Here is an 18549-nt window from a genome sequence, read left to right as displayed (position 1 = left end):
ATTATTTTATCTCTCAGAAAAGTTAATGTTTAAATGACCTTTGTCCATAATTAAATAAACTGCCTTAAAATGTTTAGCTTTCCTGAGACTTTTCTTTCTTGAGCATCTATTTTTTTAAAATACTAAGTGCTTTATATTAATAAGGAATCAAAAACTTGGTTTTGTTTCTGTGAGTAAAAACAACCCCTAAACATATAAGATAATTAAAAGACAACTGTACCAAAGCTTATAAATAAATAAAACCCATATTATGACTTATAAATCCTGAGAAATTTATAATTGAGAATAAATAGGGTAATTTTATTTTTTTTAAATAAAATGTTTTAGCAGTGAATTTTGAAGCAGAACTTGAAATAAAATAGACAAAAACTTTTTTTTCTTTTAAAAACTATTTTATTTTGGAAAATTTAAGCAGACATAAAAGGAGAGAAAAGAGAATGATGAACTCCCAATTACCCATCACCAGGACTGAGTAATTGTCAACATTCTCCCATTCTTGCCTCAGCTCTCTTGTGTTGTTATTGCTACTTTTGTGAACATATTTTAAAATAAATTTTGATCCTACACGTCTAAGTGCAAATCTCTAAAAAACATGGATGTTTTAATTCATTCAATGATCCCATTACCACAACTAACAAAATTACTAACATTGTTTTGGTATCATCTAATACCTAGACCATATTCTTATTTTCCTGATTATCTTCAAAGTCTGTATTGGTAGATATGTTGTAATTAGAATCCAAAGTCCAAACATTGCATTTGGTTATTAAGGCAACGTTTTCTTCAATTAATATTTAATTTTATTTTCAAGGTTGACAATCCATGAAAAATAGCCATGACTATTTGGCCAAAAGAGTCTTTTTTTCATTCTGTTTCAATCAGCTATGCTGTGTGGGGTGGGAAAAGTCATCTTGTTATCCCAACAAAAACCTCTAAATATTCGTAACCTGCTCCTGATATTTTTTACTTCAATATCTGCCACTTTGGTGAAGTTGACGTGTGTGAACATTATGGCTCTAGGAACAATCACAGTTACTTAAAATATCCCTTAGGGACAGAGCCTTGGATAGGTAGGTCTACCGTGAACCTGTTTGAAAACCATTGCCATGCAGTTTTGTTCATGTCTGCAACTACACTCCATCATAGATAAACTCCTATTCCTAACGTGTATTAAGCAGTCATGCAGGCCTCTCACACCTGGTATAAGGCAGTATTCCTAGAATACTTTTTTTTTTGGGGGGGGGGGGGACAATTAAAATATTTTAGTCCTGGAGTCTTTGCATGAGGATTTTGAATTTTACAACAACTGAAGTCAGAAACAAATATCTGCTTCTTCCCACAATCCAGTATTAGTCTCTTAAGACACAGGAGTGATCACTGTGTAATATCATGTGGGATTTTAGTAGCTTCAGAATAAAATTTTGGAATATAAAGGAGACAGGAGTCATGGAAATAATATATTTTTCAAAAAGGGTAATTCCAAAGTTTCTTAAATTAATACTTGAATGAAGTCATTGTTAATACAATGGTTATAAGCGGTTTTTGTAAATACCTATTTTTAATTACAGTATATAAACAACCCGCTCACTCCAGAAACTGTGAACGTAGTAGAGTCAATGGCAGAATTATTTGAGGGTTCAGCAGAGATATCTTCTGACCTGTATGCGATTGCTTCAGTTATGTATAACAGTCATCCACATAATAACTTTCCTGTGAGGAATAGAGCTGAAGACCAGCATTTAACAGTTGGTAGGTACAGTTTTTATGTTCTATCAAATGCATTGAAACCACCAGTGCTTGCTAGCTAGTACAGATATGAACCTCAGCTTGGAGTTCAGCCAAATTATTAATGGTTCATGGGCTGGAGTCAGATTTTTTTCTTCTTTAACTGTTGGATAGCCTCATGCAGCAAATGGAAATGCCACACAGGCAGGCGCTGGCCCCTTCTAACCCATTTGACCTTCCTCCCAGAGAAAGTAGCACCCTAGAGTCTTTGGCCAAGCTGCATAGACAATCAGTTATTACAGTTGCCAAAGCAGGTGTGATGGGGAGGGATGAACATATCTTCAAATCATTTACAGGCCTCACCCTCTCTGCAGCTTTTGACTAATAGGTTTTCAAATGTCACTAAAGGTAAATAGGTCAGAAAGTTACAACTCGAGTGCATGCAAGTGATAAACAGGTGTAGGTGCCCCAACGACGTGGTGATGTCATTAGGGTGTACACTTGCTCTTCAGGGTCAGTGGATCTTATTGTTTCTAAAAGGAGAATGCCATGTATAGCAAATTAAAAGTACTTGGTTAGAGAGCAGCCATTTAAATTCTCTCTCTGTTTTTTTCTGAAATGCTAAGTGAGAACATTTTCTCCTTTTCTCTGATTTGATATTTGTCCTGTTGCAAATTAAAAGTGTTACTTTATTGATGGTATACTGAGTCAAAATATCACATTACCTTCAGTATATGTTTATTTCATTTACTGATTTATTCATTTTTTCTGTGCAAAGATGACTGGGGGCAACACTAGGAATTAAGAGGCCCACAGTTTCTGATACAGATGTTTCCTTAAACACTTCAAGTTTGGCCTAATTGGTAATTAACATCATTGGAACCACAAGTTCTAAATAAATAAATAAAAATCTAACACTATTTGAAATCCTTGTTCAGACAGATTAAAGTATCAGTTACCCAAACATGCTTGCTTCAAAATACTACTGGTTTTAGTGAAGGTATAGTGAATTTTGCGTTCAAATAAAAGTCTCAATTTGATATCATTGCTTAGTCTGTCTTTTCAGAAAAAAAACAACTCCTAGCCAGTCCCTTTTAGCAAGTTATATATTTTTCAAAACACTAATCTCATATTCCAGGATAACATAATAACCAGCAAAGCTGTATTATGAGCATAACATGTCTATAGATATTGTTGGGGAGTACACAGCATATTTATTATTAATTATACATCTGCCTTTCACATAAAGGAGTGAATGGAGAGATTAATGAAGTATGTGGAATCCGGTTTAAGATTTCACTGTGTGAGCAAACATAATTTTGATTGTGAACCCAAACACGTTTTAAAAAACATTTTATTTCCAATAGGAACTACATGGAATCAGTATATCACTGACATTGCTGCCGAACAGCTGTCTTACGTTATCAGGAGACTCGTACCTTTCACTGAGCACATGATTAGTGTATCTGCTTTCACCATCATGGGTGAAGGACCACCAACGGTTCTCCATGTTAGGACACTTGAACAAGGTAAGGATGTATTTCCTTTGAAATAATTACCTGCAAGTGCTGCTCTTGTACATTGTAATCCTCTTTCTTTTCTTGCATATTAATTGTTCATTCTTCTTTTCAAGTGCCAAGCTCCATTCAGATTATAAACTATAAAAATATTAGTTCCTCATCTATTTTGTTATATTGGGATCCTCCAGAATTTCCCAATGGAAAAATAACTCATTATACAATTTATGCAATGGAACTGGATACAAACACAGCATTCCAGATGACTACTCTAAATAACAGCTTTCTCATAACAGGTAGAACAAAGTTTTGCTTTTTAAAAAACATTTCTATTCTGATGGAACATATGCATCTCTCTCTGCCTTAAGCCCTGCAGGACACGTGTTTCATTATTCCACATTTAGCTGTGCTGTGCTGCCATGGAGATCTTATAAAATATGTTAAGTACCTTGATTAAATGTGTTCTCCTTTATATTTATCTACAAAGAAGTAAAATCATAAGATCACAAGTATCTTAGGAATATACTTAACCCAAGAAATTTTGTCTGTATATTGAAATAACTCAGGATTATTGAAGGAATGAATGTGAAGTAAATCAGCTGATCCGGTGTTTGTGCCAAGTCAACTACTAGTATACTCCTTGCAGTGTGCCAAAATTATTTTTCAGCCTCAAATCTTTCCTTAATATTTTAGGAAAGAACTAAAACATCACCAACATGGGGAGATCCGCAAGCCTAAGGACATTTGGAAGATTGGGATTATAGGGAAAGTGACTGAAGGAATCAGTCTCCGAAATAAATTATTTTCACTATTCCTATGTCAAATGGCACTAATCTAAGTGTTATTTAAAGAAATTTAAACAAATTGCCTGTTGGTTTTATAGGGTTAAAGAAATACACCAAATATAAGATGAGGGTGGCCGCCTCAACTCATGTTGGAGAAAGTTCTTTGTCTGAAGAAAATGACATCTTTGTGAGAACTCTGGAAGATGGTAAGACTATTAGGTGCAGTTTTAATAGAAAAAGCAAGCGGTGTTGCTTGCTTACTGCCATCTACCTCATGCTGCCTTTAGTAGGTGAAGCAATAAACATGAGAAAATACAAGTATTTAAAGTTTTCTTTTCTTCCTCCAGAACCAGAATCATCACCTCAAGATGTGGAAGTTACTGATGTTACTGCACATGAAATAAGTCTGAAGTGGTTACCACCTGAGAAACCCAATGGGATTATTGTTGCTTATGAAGTTCTCTATAAAAATATGGATTCCTTATTTATGAAGAACACCTCAACAACACACATAATTTTAAGGGACTTAAAACCTTATTCCCTCTATAACATTTCTGTGAGGTCATACACCAGATTGGGTCATGGCAATCAGTTATCTTCCTTACTCTCTGTAAGGACTTCTGAGACTGGTAAGTTTTTTATTTGTTTGTTTAATAATGCTTAGTAATGAATGTGGCTGACAATTGCTATATTGTTTTTATTTTACTTAACTAAAACCCCTCATTATTCCATTTTGTATAATCCAGGAATTGTTTTGCTTTTTTAAAAAACCATTTTTTTTTATTGATTTCAGAGAGGAAAGGAGAGGGAGAGAGAGATAGAAACATCTTGCATGCCCCCACTTGGGATGGAGCCCACAAGCTGGGCATATGCCCGACTGGAATCAAACCATGACCTTCTGGTTCATAGGTTGATGCTCAACCACTGAGCATCACTGGCCGGGCTATTTTTTTTTTTTTTTTTGGTAAATGAATACAAAAAGGCTTGCCATGCACATTTTTAAAAAATCTGATTTGCATATAAGGGACTCTAAAATAAAGATCAGCAAATTTTACAAATGAAAGGCTTAAAAAACGAAAGAAGTTTTTCAATGTCCCTGTAAATTTGTGAATTAATAACTACTTGCTTTCAAATTAGGTAAAAGCAGAGACACACTCATAAGAATTGATTCCCATACTCTAATGAGGTATGTCTGTAGAGAGAGGTGTGCAGTGGGAGCACAGAGAGGGCATATGGGGGGAAGTCTCATGGAGGAGGAAGCATTTAACCTAGGTCTTAAGCAGTCAGGTGGAATGGGCAGGAGGACCTTATGGAAGCCACATGAGGGGATATCTGATCTAAAGGAACTAACGCAAGCAAGGAGTTACTTGTGCTTCAGTTTCACCAATGCCAGAGCCAACAGCACAAAGGAAGACATTTTGCCTGATGATGTCAGTTTGTTGTTTATGGTTATAATCATCCATTGGAGCAACTTTATAGTGTCCATAGAGGATGGCGTAGGCTATAATTGCAGACACAGGAGAGTGATGAAAAGAGCATTTTTTATCATCAAGAGTTCCCCCAAAGTGAAATCTAATTGATATTAAACTACATATCATCATGTTTCATTGCTTTTATAGATATGGTGCTTAAATATTAGTATTTGCTTTTTACCAGGCCTTGTTTTATTTCATTTTACATTGGTTCAAGGAGAGAAAAGCATAAGCATATTTTAAGCACCTGGAAAGTACCATGGGCTTTGCTACTGGATTTCATAATAATTGCCTTTTATTTTGGAATAGAGCATGAAGGTATTATTATCTTCATTGCCTAATGAAAAATGGAGATCTGAGAGGTTCATCTTTTCAATAAATATTTATAATATGCCAAGCCCTAGTGGGAATATACCACTGTAGGATAAAATGAATTTTACCCACCTAAAGTTAATATTAATTGGTGGGTATTTAATTGCTTAAGGTTATCTAGCTGGTAAGTGATGAAGCTGGAATTGGAACCCAAATCCACCTAACTGTAAAGCCCATTTCCTTTCACAATAATGCTGGTTTAGAAACCATCAGTAAAGCTGCTAAGTGATAAATATATCTTGATCTTCCTGTTCATTTTTGCAGTGATATTTCACTGTTTGGGGCTCTGAACAGCATTAGAAAGGAAAGTAAGAACTTTAAAAATCCTGTTGTGATATTAAACAATAGCCATATTCATGAACATTTATCAAATGTTTCACTATTTAATTGGTCACAACATCAAGTACACCTTATTTTTATGACTATCTATAAAAATCATTTTTTTATTTTCTAATTATCACATGCTTGCAGTTTTTTTTACTTAATATTAAAAGTAAATTCAATTTTTATTTCATTATTTATTGTATGAGTTTAATTCTCAGGTAGGGATAGTAATAAGTCATAAGTGAATATAAGAATTTAACTTGAAATATAATTTAAAATGTGAATTTTAGTGTTGTCAGGTGTCTTAGAAAATATACAGAATCCTTTATTTTATGGATGAGGAGACCTAGGAATCTATATATATAAAAGGCTAAGTGACCGGCCATCCCGCCATCTGACCGGCCGGTGGGACGGTACATATGACACTCACTGGCAATTTAAAAATAAATGTTGACTAGCACATGCACAATATTTGTCCCCGTCTGTCACTGGCCTCCCACTTAAATTAATTTGAAGACAGTTTCCCGTGATGCCAGTATTTGTGAAGACTATTAATAAATCAAAAGGACAAACTCTAGACAGAGTAGGAATATTCCTACTTGAACCTGTTTTCACACATGGTCAGTTATATGTTGCTTTCTCTCAAGTTCAAAGAGCATATGACATTAAAGTTAAAGTTGTAAATACTTCATCACAATGGAAATTGGTCAAGCACTCTGAAAGTGTTTTTACTTTTAATGTGCTATACAGGGAGAATAAGTTTAATCAATTTATCAGTCATTGTTTTTATCAATGTTTTTATATCATGTTTTTTTTTGTTTTTATATCATGTCTTTGTTGTTGTTATATCATGTTATTTTTTACTTATTAATCAATTTATATATCATTTTCATATGCATTTTACTATTTTTTTCATCTCTGACACTTCTATTATAGAGAAAGGGCGAATAGCGATATTAGAATATTTCTTCTAATTAATTTCCTTTCGATGTGCACGAATCTGTGCACCAGGCCACTATTATTTTAATAGAATTTCTCTCAAAAATCATAGTAGATGAGAAGTAATGTTCGGACTTGAAGCTAAGTCTCCTGACAGCCATTCAAGGCTCCTGATCTAGTGAGAAAAATAGAGAAGTGAGAAACAATTATGACAGGGTTCACTAGCTCACCCACTTGGGTGAGTACAAATTGGTCATCTTTATACTAGAAGCAAAAGAGACCTAAATATAGTGCTAGAGCTCAGTGTCCATGCTCCTAATTCCTAGTTCTCTCTCCTAAATTAAGGTACTCTCACGGTCTCTGCATTCTCAAGCTGGATGGAAATGGTGGGCAATGGAATTTATGTTAGTGATTTTTCCTGGATCATGTTTACTACTATTGAGCCACCAATTTAGCTCTTTTTGAAAAAGAGGAAGTTAGAATTTTTAATAGTCTTCAGGTGTTATTTGAAGCAGGATGTGCTCAAGAACAACCATCTATCTGATGATGATTGTATAAGGGAGTTTGGGATTATTCTTTGGTCTGTTTTACTGTTTTACTTTTTAACTTGGACCTGTCTGGCTTTAATGGGTTTTTGTTTTTTGTTCCCCTGACTTCATCTGTCCTTGGGTTTAGCTGGCACAAATAGCATTAATTGTGTCTTTGGCCTCTATTTTCCCAGGCCAGGATGATTTAAGCTATCTATTCTATGGTTAATGAGGGGAGGTATAAACCATTTGCTCTAAATGTCCTTGGTTAGGGAAGATAAGGTCTTGTGGTTCACCAACTGGCTATAAGTTGTTCAAGTTGTTTGGCCTTTTTAATTTTATTGCCTCAGTTTCCCTATTCCACTTGATCAGAAATTTTCCTAGCTTCTCACTTTCCTGCCACTGGTATCCTCTCAGGATTAATCAATAAAAATGCAAAGAATATCAGCCTGGGTCAGAGAGGCATATTTATATCCTAACTACTGGCGGTAGGCAGGAAACTCCAGAGGGACAACTTAGAAAGTGCCAATGATAATTTTTCAAAATCAGAAGTTATACTGAGCTATCAAATTCAAGCATAGCATCACTAATTCCCCTTTTCTTACTATTAAAGAGCTATTCAATTTTACTTATTTTCCTTAGCTGTGAGTTTCAATCTTGATTTTAATACATTTCTGTCATGTTGAACATATTTATTCATTAATTGAGCAGATTTGTATAGACTTCATATCATGTACTACAACATGAACACAACAGTAAATAAGACAAAATTCCTACTTCCTGGAAGTTAACATTCTTAGAAGGGCCACAGGAAAAAGGTGTATGTATCGTGGTGTGTTTTATGAAGAAAAATTATGAGGGAGAGAAGAGACAGAGTTACAGAGTAGGGAGCGGTTATTTGAGATAAAGGAATGAGAAAGGCCTCTCTGAAGATGTTACATATACCCAGAAATATTAATAACTTATGGGATTAAATTAGATGAGGATAAGAAAGAAAAGTGTTTTAGAAGGAGGAATAGCAATTGCCAACTTCCTGAAGTGAGAAGATACTTTATGTAGTTGAGGAAGAACAGAATATTTCTGTCATTCAAGGGGTATGAGTTATTGGGAGGGGGAGCTTAGCAGATGAGGAGAGAGAGACAGACAGAGGTGGACCATGCAGATTTTTGGGCACCAATATAAGAAGTTTGGTTAGGTTTAAAGGGAAGCTATTAGAGAATTATGAGACAAGAACCTGGTCCTATTTGTAGTTTTAGGAGACTGCTGCCGAATATGCTGGATTTGGGAGTAATGGGATAAGTCAGGATTATTTTTTGATCTGCATATCTGGGTGAATAAATGATCGCACCATTTACTGAGATGGGGAAGTTAAGAAGAAGGTCAGTTTAGAGAAATTCAGTAGTTTTGTTTTGAATATGTTTGAAATATCCAAGTGACTATCATGAAAGCAGTTGAATATATGTTTGAAAGTCAGGGAAGGAATCCAGAGTTGAATACATAAATTGGAGGCACCACCATATCTCTGACATTCAAAGTCAAGGGATGAGATAAAATCACATTAGGGTGTATGTTCTAAAGATGAAAAAAAGCATATAATTATGTCCTGGGGGCATCATAATTGTATAATTTGGGAAGTCAAGGAGGAGCAAGTCAAGGACTAAGCAGAAGTGGCCAGTGAGGTAGGAAAAAAAATCAGGACAAGATCATGTTTTGGAAGGCAAGTGAATAATGATTTTCAAATAGAAGGAATTTATTTCCTATGTCAAATGCTACTGACAGTACAGTAAGATGAGAGCTCAGGTAATTGGTTAGTGATATGACATCAGGAAATTGGATAGATCATTTGCATCAATGTTGACCTCTCTATGAGTGGTAGAGAGGAAGTCAGTCAACCAGGTGCTAAATATTTTAAGATGTTTGGAGAAGTGGCAGAGTGTCACTAGATAACTGTAGATAACTTAAGAAAGTGTAGCTCATAAAATTTTTCAGGAGGAAGGAAGGAGAAAAGATCTGAATATGGCGAAGAGGAGCAATAAATACAACTATTCAACTCCAAGGTCCTGTGGTTATAGAAATTATGCAGAAAAACAAATGGCTACCTGTTACCCACCTGGGCTAAGATGTAGTGTTCTCAGCAGGTCCAAGATTTCACTGAACGCCAGAAAGCTAACAAAGCATTCTGAATAGATTTTGTATGTTTGGGAAGGGACAGTAGGATTACATTGCTATATATTGTTACATCAAATTATGTTCTGATTTACAAACCTTCCAAAAATTTTAGAACTATCAATATTCTTAGGTCAATTTTTTTTTTCTATGAAGTCTGACTTAGAAACAATACACTTCATAGCAGGTAATAATTGGCATGGGGGGTACTGTATCTACATTTTCAAGACTTCAGGATTTTATTTCTCTACTTTATTAAATTTACTAGTAGGACTATTGATGTACATGGTATTTAGGATACATATAAAAGGCTCAATTTTTATTTTGAAAGGAAATAATTTAATAGAAGGACTCTAATGAAAATAATATTTACTTATTTAGTTTATATTGTTTATTTCCAAAATTAGCCATTATTGTTATTGTTTTGTGTAGACGATGTTTAAACATTATCTTTGCAACTGCGGTTTTTCATCTCTAGGAATTTTTTTTTCTCGAGGGTACATTATTTAAAATTTCATTTATTGAGGTTGTGCTGATGACATTTTTTGTTCTTGATTGTCTGGAAATCTTACTAATTTTTCTGGCTGTAGAATTCCAGTTGTTTTTCAATTAATTTAAATTGTCAGTCTAATTGTCATTCCTATATAGATATGTCTTTTTCTGGTGCTTTTAAGACCATCTCTCTTCTTTGTATACTGTACTTTCACAATGAAGTGTCTAAATATGATTTTTTAAAAAATTCTGCTTGAGATTTATTGAAATTCCTTGATCTGAAGTTTGATATCTTTCAATTATTTTGAAAAGTCTTAGCCATGCCCAGTGGCATGGCTCAGTGGTTGAGTGTCGACCTACGAACCAGTAGGTCATGGTTTGATTCCTGGTCAGAGCACATGCCCAGTGTGGGGTGTGCAAGAGGCAACCGATCAATAATTCTTTCTCATCATTGATGTTTCTATCTCCCTTCCTCTCTGAAATGTGTATATATATATATATATATATATATATATATATATATCCTATCTAATAAAAGAGAAACATGATAATTAGCATATGACCGATACCCTTCCCATTGGCTAATCAGGGCGATATGCAAATTAACTGCCAGCCAAGATGGCGGCCGGCAGCCAGGCAGCTGGAGGCGAACATGAGGCTTGCTTGCTTCAGTGAAGGAGGACTCCAATGTTCCCCGCCTGCCTTGCTGGCCTCTGAGCTGGCAGTTTGAAACATTGTAACAAATATAGAAGCTAAACAAAACCCCAGAAACCAGCTTTCAGCTGGCCAGGAACTCAGAGCTGGAGATGATATAGTGTTTCGATTATAGAACCGAAACAAACCAGATACCTGTTTTCAGCAGCAGAGGCCTTGACCCAGAATAAAAAGAAAAAGGAAAAAAGGAGCGGTTGGGAGCTTCAGTCACCCACCAGCCTGAAAACAGCCTTCAGCCCCTCACCCAGACTGGCCAGGCACCCCAGTGGGGACCCCCACCCTGAAGGGTGTGTGACCAGCTGCAAACAGCCATCATCCACCTCATCCAGGCTGGCCAGGCACCCCAGTGGGGACCCCCACCCTGATCCAGGACACCCTTCAGGGCAAACCAGCCAGCCCCTACCCATGCACCAGGCCTCTATCCTATATAGTAAAAGGGTAATATGCCTCCCAGCACTGGGATCAGCAGAGCCGCAAGGCCTCCCGACACCGGGATCAGCGTGACAGGGGGCAGCGCCCAAACCCCTTGATCACCCTGCGGCTCTGTGTGTGACAGGGGCCGGGGGCACAACCTCCCTATCCGCCCTGCCCTGTTTGTGACAGGGGAAGGCGCCCCAACCCTCTGATCAGCCCTGCTCTGTGCCTGATAGGAGGGAGCCCCCCAACCCCATGACTGCCCTGCGGCTCTGTGTGTGACAGGCTGCAGCGCCCCAACCACCCCCCCATGGGCCCTGCTCTGTGTGTGACGGGGTAGAGCCATAACCTCCCCATTGGCCCTGCCCTGAGTGTGAGAGTGGTGGCGCCCCAACCCCCTGATCCGCCCTGCTCTGTGTGTGACAGGTGGCGATGCCCCAATTCCCCTATTGGCCTTACTCTGTGCGTGACAGGGAGGAGCTCCCCAACCCCGTGATGGGCCCTGCTCTGTGCGTGACAGGGAGCAGCGCCCCAACCCCCTGATTGGCCCTGCTCTGTGCGTGACAGGGGGTGGCGCCGCAACCTCCCCATCGACCCTGCCTTGAGTGTGACAGGGGGCGGTGCCCCAACCCCCCAATCGGCCCTACCTTGAGCGTGACTGAGGGTGGCATCGCAACCTCCCAATCCGCCCTGCTCTGTGCATGACAGGGGGCGGCGCCCTAACTCCCCAATCAGCCCTGCTCTGAGCCCGACCAGGGGCTGCACCTAGGGATTGGGCCTGCCCTCTGCCACCCAGGAGCAAGCCTAAGCCAGCAGGTCGTTATCTCCCGAGGGGTCCCAGACTGCGAGAGGGCACAGGCCGGGCTGAGGGACCCCCTCCCCCCCGAGTGCACAAATTTTTATGCCACGGGCCTCTAGTATATATTATAATATATATATAAGATATATATTATATAATATATATAATATATAATAAAATAATATAATATGTATATTATATATATAATAAAAATCTAAACCATTTCTTTTTAAGTAACTCTTCTCATTCTATTATCTTAGATCTTCTTTTTTTTTTTTATATATATATTTTATTGATTTTTTACAGAGAGGAAGGGAGAGAGATAGAGAGCTAGAAACATCGATGAGAGAGAAACATCGATCAGCTGCCTCCTGCACATCTCCCACCGGGGATGTGCCCGCAACCCAGGCACACGCCCCCGACCGGAATCGAACCTGGGACCCTTCAGTCCGCAGGCCAACGCTCCATCCACTGAGCCAAACCAGTTTCGGCAATCTTAGATCTTCTTAGTATACCCTTTATATCTAACTGACATTTTATATCTTATATTTTCTTTCTCTAAGCTACATTTTGATAATTTCTCCAATACTATCAAATTTCTCTTGCCCTAACCGGTTTGGCTCAGTGGATAGAGCGTCGGCCTGCAGACTGAAGGGTCCCGGGTTCAATTCCAGTCAAGGGCATGTACCTTGGTTGTGGGCACATCCCCAGTGGGGGGTGTGCAGGGGCAGCTGAATCGATGTTTCTCTCTCATCCATGTTTCTAACTCTCTATCCCTTTCCCTTCCTCTCTGTAAAAAAAAAAATCAATAAAATATATTTTAAAAATAAATTCTCACTAATTTTCTCTCTGTCTTTTACATATCAAGAGAATTTTAAATGCAGTTAGTTTGTTTTTCTATTCTAGAAAGCCTGTCTGGTTCTTCATCAACCCTGCTTGCTTATCTATATTATTTATTATTATTATTTGAAGAATTATCTGTTCATATTTTAAAAAATGTTTTATTCCTTGAAATATACTAAACATCCATATTTTTATTCTGTAGAAAGTTCAATAGCTGAATACTTGTGTGTTTGTGTGAGTGTGTGTATGTGAGTATATGTGTATTATTTTTCCCTTTTTCTTTGCTAGCATTTAACTGTCAGTGCCTAATTAGCTTAAGGGTTTAGTGATTTTATTATTGAACTCATATTCCCTGAAACTATGTGTGGCAAATTTATGTGGCCCGAGTTGAGTTTCTTCAGAAATTTATGTTTACTTTTGTTATTTGCTTTTGAATAATAGCAACTCAGAATTACAGATTTGTTTTAATTTAAATTCTGAAGTAGAGGTTTTTTCCGGCTGTATATGCAGCAGGATTTGGGCAACATAAGTTGTAGGAACAGACTTGCAGTTCCACAACTGCATACTTTTTCTTTCTTTCCCACCTCTTTATCAAGAAGAGTGGCAAGAGAAAAAAGTTTCTTTTCTGTTCTCTTTTGTACAGTGGGTTTACTCTCCACTCTCCAGTCCCTGAGAGTGAATAGACCTCATTGCACTAATACAAGAGTGACCACTTGTGGTGAATTTTATGGCATTCTGCAGAAGAATTCAATGTGCCCCCTAGAGTTTTCCCATATAATGGTTCTGGTTGAAATTGCATTCTTATGGGTTCTAGCTCTTTATGCAGGATGTCCCTTACCCTTCTTTTGGTCCAGGTCTTTCTCTGGCACAGCTATTAATACAGAGGCTCAAAGTCACTGGGATTAACCAATATCCTCCAAGGCAAAGCTGGCTTTAGTACTAGCTTCCTTCTGAGGATACTAATTTTACTGTGTTTGTTTTATTTTATTTTATTTTATTTTATTTTATTTTATTTTATTTTATTATTTTATTTTCTAGAGGCCTGGTGCATGAAATTTGTGCAGGGGGATGGGGCGGGGGGGGGGTTCCCTCAGTCTAGCCTTCACCCTCTCCAATCTGGGACCCATCAGGGGATGTCCAACTGCCTGGGGGATTGGGCCTGAATGGGCAGTTGGACATCCCTTTCACAATCATGGACTGCTGGCTCCCAACCACTCGCCTGCCTGCCTTCCTGATTGCCCCTAACCACTCCCCTGCCAGCCTGATTGATGCCTAACTGCTCCCCTGCTGGCCCAATTGCCCCTAACTGCCCTTCCCTGCCAGCCTGGTCACCCCTAATTGCCCTCCCCTGCAGGCCTGATTGCCCCCCACTGTCCTCCCTTTCAGGCCTGGCCCCTCCCAACTGCCCTCCCCTGCAGGCCTGATTGCCCACAACCGCCCTTCCCTGCTGGCCATCTTGTGTCCACATGGGGCAACCATTTTTGACCTCATGGGGGTGGCCATCATGTGTTGGAGTGATGGTCAATTTGCATATTACCCTTTTATTAGATAGGATTTTTGTTTTTTGGTTACCACTGTTTTCTTACTTTCCTGGCAACTTTGCAAGTAATTAAAAGGAAAATATGTTTTTATTTTATGCAGTGTTTTAATTATTTTAAGTAAGATAGTCATTCAATTTAGAATATCTATTTTGCCAGAATTTGAATCACACATAGTTAGTTATTTGAACATATGTAGAGAACCATTTATGACCACTGCATTTAACAGAGTGAAACATTAGTAGACACAAAAAGAACTAGTGCTTTAAGACTGTTTTGTTGCCAGGCCATAATCTACACCATTATGTCTAGATAAAATTATTTGCCTTGTCATAGGTCTTGTTTTAGACTAAACTAATTATTAACTATATATATTTAATAAAAAAATCATTTTAAAGTGTTTTTCAATCCTCTTTCATCTGTGTGTTCTGCAGTGCAAGGTAGCTTAATACAGTTACAAGCATTTTCATAAAAATATCATCCTATAAGCATCCTATTTAATAGAAGGCTAATGTGCAAATTGTCCCCACGGGGTGGGAGCTCGACCGACCAGGAATTAGATGTGCGCTGACTACCAGGGGATGGTGCAGATCATGGTGGGCATAGGCGACGCTGTGCTGGCAGCAGGCAGCAGTGAAGATGCTGCCGGCCCTGGTGGGCCCCCTACGAAAGAGGGACCACGGAGGGATGGCGGAGCAGGTATCGGGCAGCACTAGGCCAAGGCAGGTGTGAAGGGAGGCCCTGGCCAACAGATAGCGACCACTAGGGACTCTATCTGTGCATGAATTTCACACACTGGGCCTCTAGTTATTATATAAAATAATAGTATGAATTTTCTTTTGAGGTGAAATTTTTCTTTGTAGTGTATAATTTACCTACACCTTACGTCATTTAGAATATTTATTACAATTACATTGTAGTGCTCATGAATGAGATGTTCAACAGAATAGATTTTTAGGATGGAATCATTTTATACATTTTTTTCTTTTTCTTTTCTTTTAGTACCTGATAGTGCACCAGAAAATATTGCTTACAAAAATATTTCCTCTGGAGAGATTGAAATATCATTCCATCCCCCACGTAATCCTAATGGAATCATACAAAAATATACAATTTATCTCAGGAGAAGTAATGGAAATGAGGAAAGAACTATAGATACAACCTCTTTGATCCAGAACATTAAAGGTAAAAAAAATATATATATATATATACACACACACACAATATATATATATGTATATATATAATGTTAAATATTTACCTTTATATTGACAGGGTGGCCATAAAATATTAGCTTGTTCTATTATAAATATTAAGTGTGAGTGGGAGCAGTTTTATACAGGCTATGGCACTCTGGGTTTTTTGGTTAGATAAGCCAGGCATTTATTTCAGGTCACATGAAAGAGTATTCTAGGTCAGTCCTTGTCCACATTAGCCTGTATCATTTTGTCTTCATAACAGGAGTTACTATTTCAAAGATCTACATTTCCGTTTAGCTTTTACTTTTGGATGATTGTTAAGAGACATTTCATAGTTTGCTTCATGCATATTATTAAAGGATATTTGGTAAGTCTCAACTTGTAAATTTTGTTTGTACTTAGGACTGAAGAAATATACCCAATATATAATTGAAGTGTCTGCTAGTACACTCAAAGGTGAAGGAGTTCGGAGTGCGCCAATTAGTGTACTGACAGAAGAAGATGGTAAGTATGGTAGTGGATAGTGATGTATTTAGAATACAACACATTTCAGAAAAAACCTATGAAGATAAAGATATAATGAAAAAACAGCAACAACAACAGCAGTGTCCTTGGGTATCAGTTGTGTGCCATTCCAGCATTACACAGATTTCATTGTCATGGTGAAAAAATAGTATAGTCAGATTTATGTTCAATAAAATCAGGTGTAAGATACTTTTTTAATTATTCTGGAGTCATCCGTGCCCTGTAAAAAAAAAAAAAAACACTAATTTTTTTTCATTGGAATTTTTAAGGTTAAAATTTTGGTTTGAATAGTTTGAGCACCAACTAATGTATTAGTTATAACTGTTCATAAGTTCATTAGTTCAACTTTTATGTTCATAAGAATAGACATTTACATACGTTTTGTAGTAGATTCTGTTATGTGAACCTGTAACAGTTTCTTATTGCATTAGAATTATTTTGTTAATGAGCTCAGGCTGTTTTCCAGGTTCACTACATAATTTGCAAGATGTTATTCCTGATTGTTTATAGCCTTCCTATTGAATATTTAAATATACCTTTTCTTAACCTAAATAAAATTGACTTTACTACCAAGAGCACTTTACACCAGTATTTCACCAAGTTAGAGGCATATATCATGCTAAGAAAATTAACTTTGAGGAATATACTTGGGTTTCAATTTGCATTTATGTTTTATATATTGTGTGTTTTGGGACTGTTAATTTTTACTATAAAAGGATGCTCTATTCTAATGGGGGGGGGGCGCTGTAGGTATCATAAGCATTTGTAGGATTTTTGTTTTTCCTTTTCTCTTTCAAGTTTCCCAATCTTCAAGCTAGTTTGTATCCTGTGTGTGTTCAGATTCTAGTCATTCACCAGGACAAACTGTGCATTGTACGCTTGTAAAAGGAAGACTTTTCTCTGCATTGCTCTTATTTTATGCAATATAATAAAGTCTTTGGAGGCCGCTTCTCCCATTTCAAGACCCCATGGTTTCCCCTCCACCAAATTACTTCACTAGAGCATGGTGGTAGGGTGCTCTGGGTTGCCCCAGTTTCTAAGTCTTCTTAGAGGTTAGTCTTCCTTAGTCATTGCCTCTACTTGCTATGCTTATTTCTCCATCAACCTTTATCTGTCCAAAATTGTATTTTTAAAATTAAATTTTTTTTCAATTACAGTTTACACTCAATATTACTTTGTATTAGTTTCAAGTGTACAGTATAGTGGTTAGACAATCATATACTTTACAAAGGGTTCCCCTCAATATTATTTCCAGTGCCCACCTGGAAATATTATTGACTATATTTCATATGCTGTATTTTACATCCTCATGACTATTTTTTGACTACCAATCTGTACTTTTTAATGCCTTCACCTTTTTCATCCAGTCCTCCACCACCTTCTCTCTGGCAAACAGTCTGTTTTCTATATCTATGAGTCTGTTTTTGTTTGTTAATTTATATTATTTAGATTCCATATAAAAGTGAAATCATGTGTATTTGCCTTTCTGTGATTGAATTATTTCACTTAGGTCAATCTATGCTGCTGCAAATTGTTAGACTGCATTCTTTTTATGGCTGAGTAATATTCTACTCATCTATTGATTGGCACTTGGGTTGCTTCCACGGCTTGGCTATTGTAAATAAGGCTGCAATGAACATAGGGGTGCATATATTCTTTTGAATTAGTGTTTTTTAGTTTTTTTGGATATAACCCCAGAAGTGGAATCACTGGGTCACAAGGCAGTTCCATTTTTAATTTTTTTGAGAAACCTCTATACTCTTTTTCATAGTGGCTGCACCAATCTGCATTCCCACCAATAGTGCACAAGGGTTCTATTTTCTTCACAAACTTGCCAACACTTGTTTGTTGATTTATTGATAATAGCCATTCTGACACAACAAACCCAAATCTGTGGGACACAATTATATGCCACCTCAAGACATAAGAAAAGTATCAAATGAACAATTTTTACTTACATGTAAAGGAACTAGAAAAAAAAGAAAACATGAAACCCAAAGTGAATAGAAGAAGGAACAATAAATATCAGAGTGGAAATAAATGAAATAGAATCTAAAAAAATGCAGGTGATCAATGAAACCAAGAGCTGTTTTATTGAAAAGATAAACAAGATTTATAAACCTTTAACCAGATTCATCAAGAAAAAAACAGAAGACACAAATAAATAAAATCAGAAATGAAAGAGGAGAAGTAACAAG

General features: G+C 37.2%; 1 protein-coding gene across 1 annotated transcript in view; it reads left to right on the top strand.

Annotated features, from left to right (window-relative positions):
- Nucleotides 1-18549, top strand: part of PTPRQ (protein tyrosine phosphatase receptor type Q) — a 213317-nt gene that overhangs the window by 34624 nt on the left and 160144 nt on the right. The window contains exons 8-14 of the mRNA XM_070409661.1: nucleotides 1569-1749; nucleotides 3093-3254; nucleotides 3359-3538; nucleotides 4126-4233; nucleotides 4375-4656; nucleotides 15630-15812; nucleotides 16229-16330. Of these exons, the coding sequence (XP_070265762.1) occupies nucleotides 1569-1749; nucleotides 3093-3254; nucleotides 3359-3538; nucleotides 4126-4233; nucleotides 4375-4656; nucleotides 15630-15812; nucleotides 16229-16330 (1198 nt within the window). The remainder of the gene's footprint in view (nucleotides 1-1568; nucleotides 1750-3092; nucleotides 3255-3358; nucleotides 3539-4125; nucleotides 4234-4374; nucleotides 4657-15629; nucleotides 15813-16228; nucleotides 16331-18549) is intronic.

The sequence above is a fragment of the Myotis yumanensis genome, unplaced genomic scaffold (genome assembly GCF_028538775.1).
Source record: "Myotis yumanensis isolate MYYU_CA2020_CCGP unplaced genomic scaffold, mMyoYum1.0.hap1 SCAF_3, whole genome shotgun sequence".
NCBI classification, from domain to species: Eukaryota; Metazoa; Chordata; class Mammalia; order Chiroptera; family Vespertilionidae; genus Myotis; species Myotis yumanensis.
This window is presented reverse-complemented; position numbering and strand designations above follow the sequence as displayed.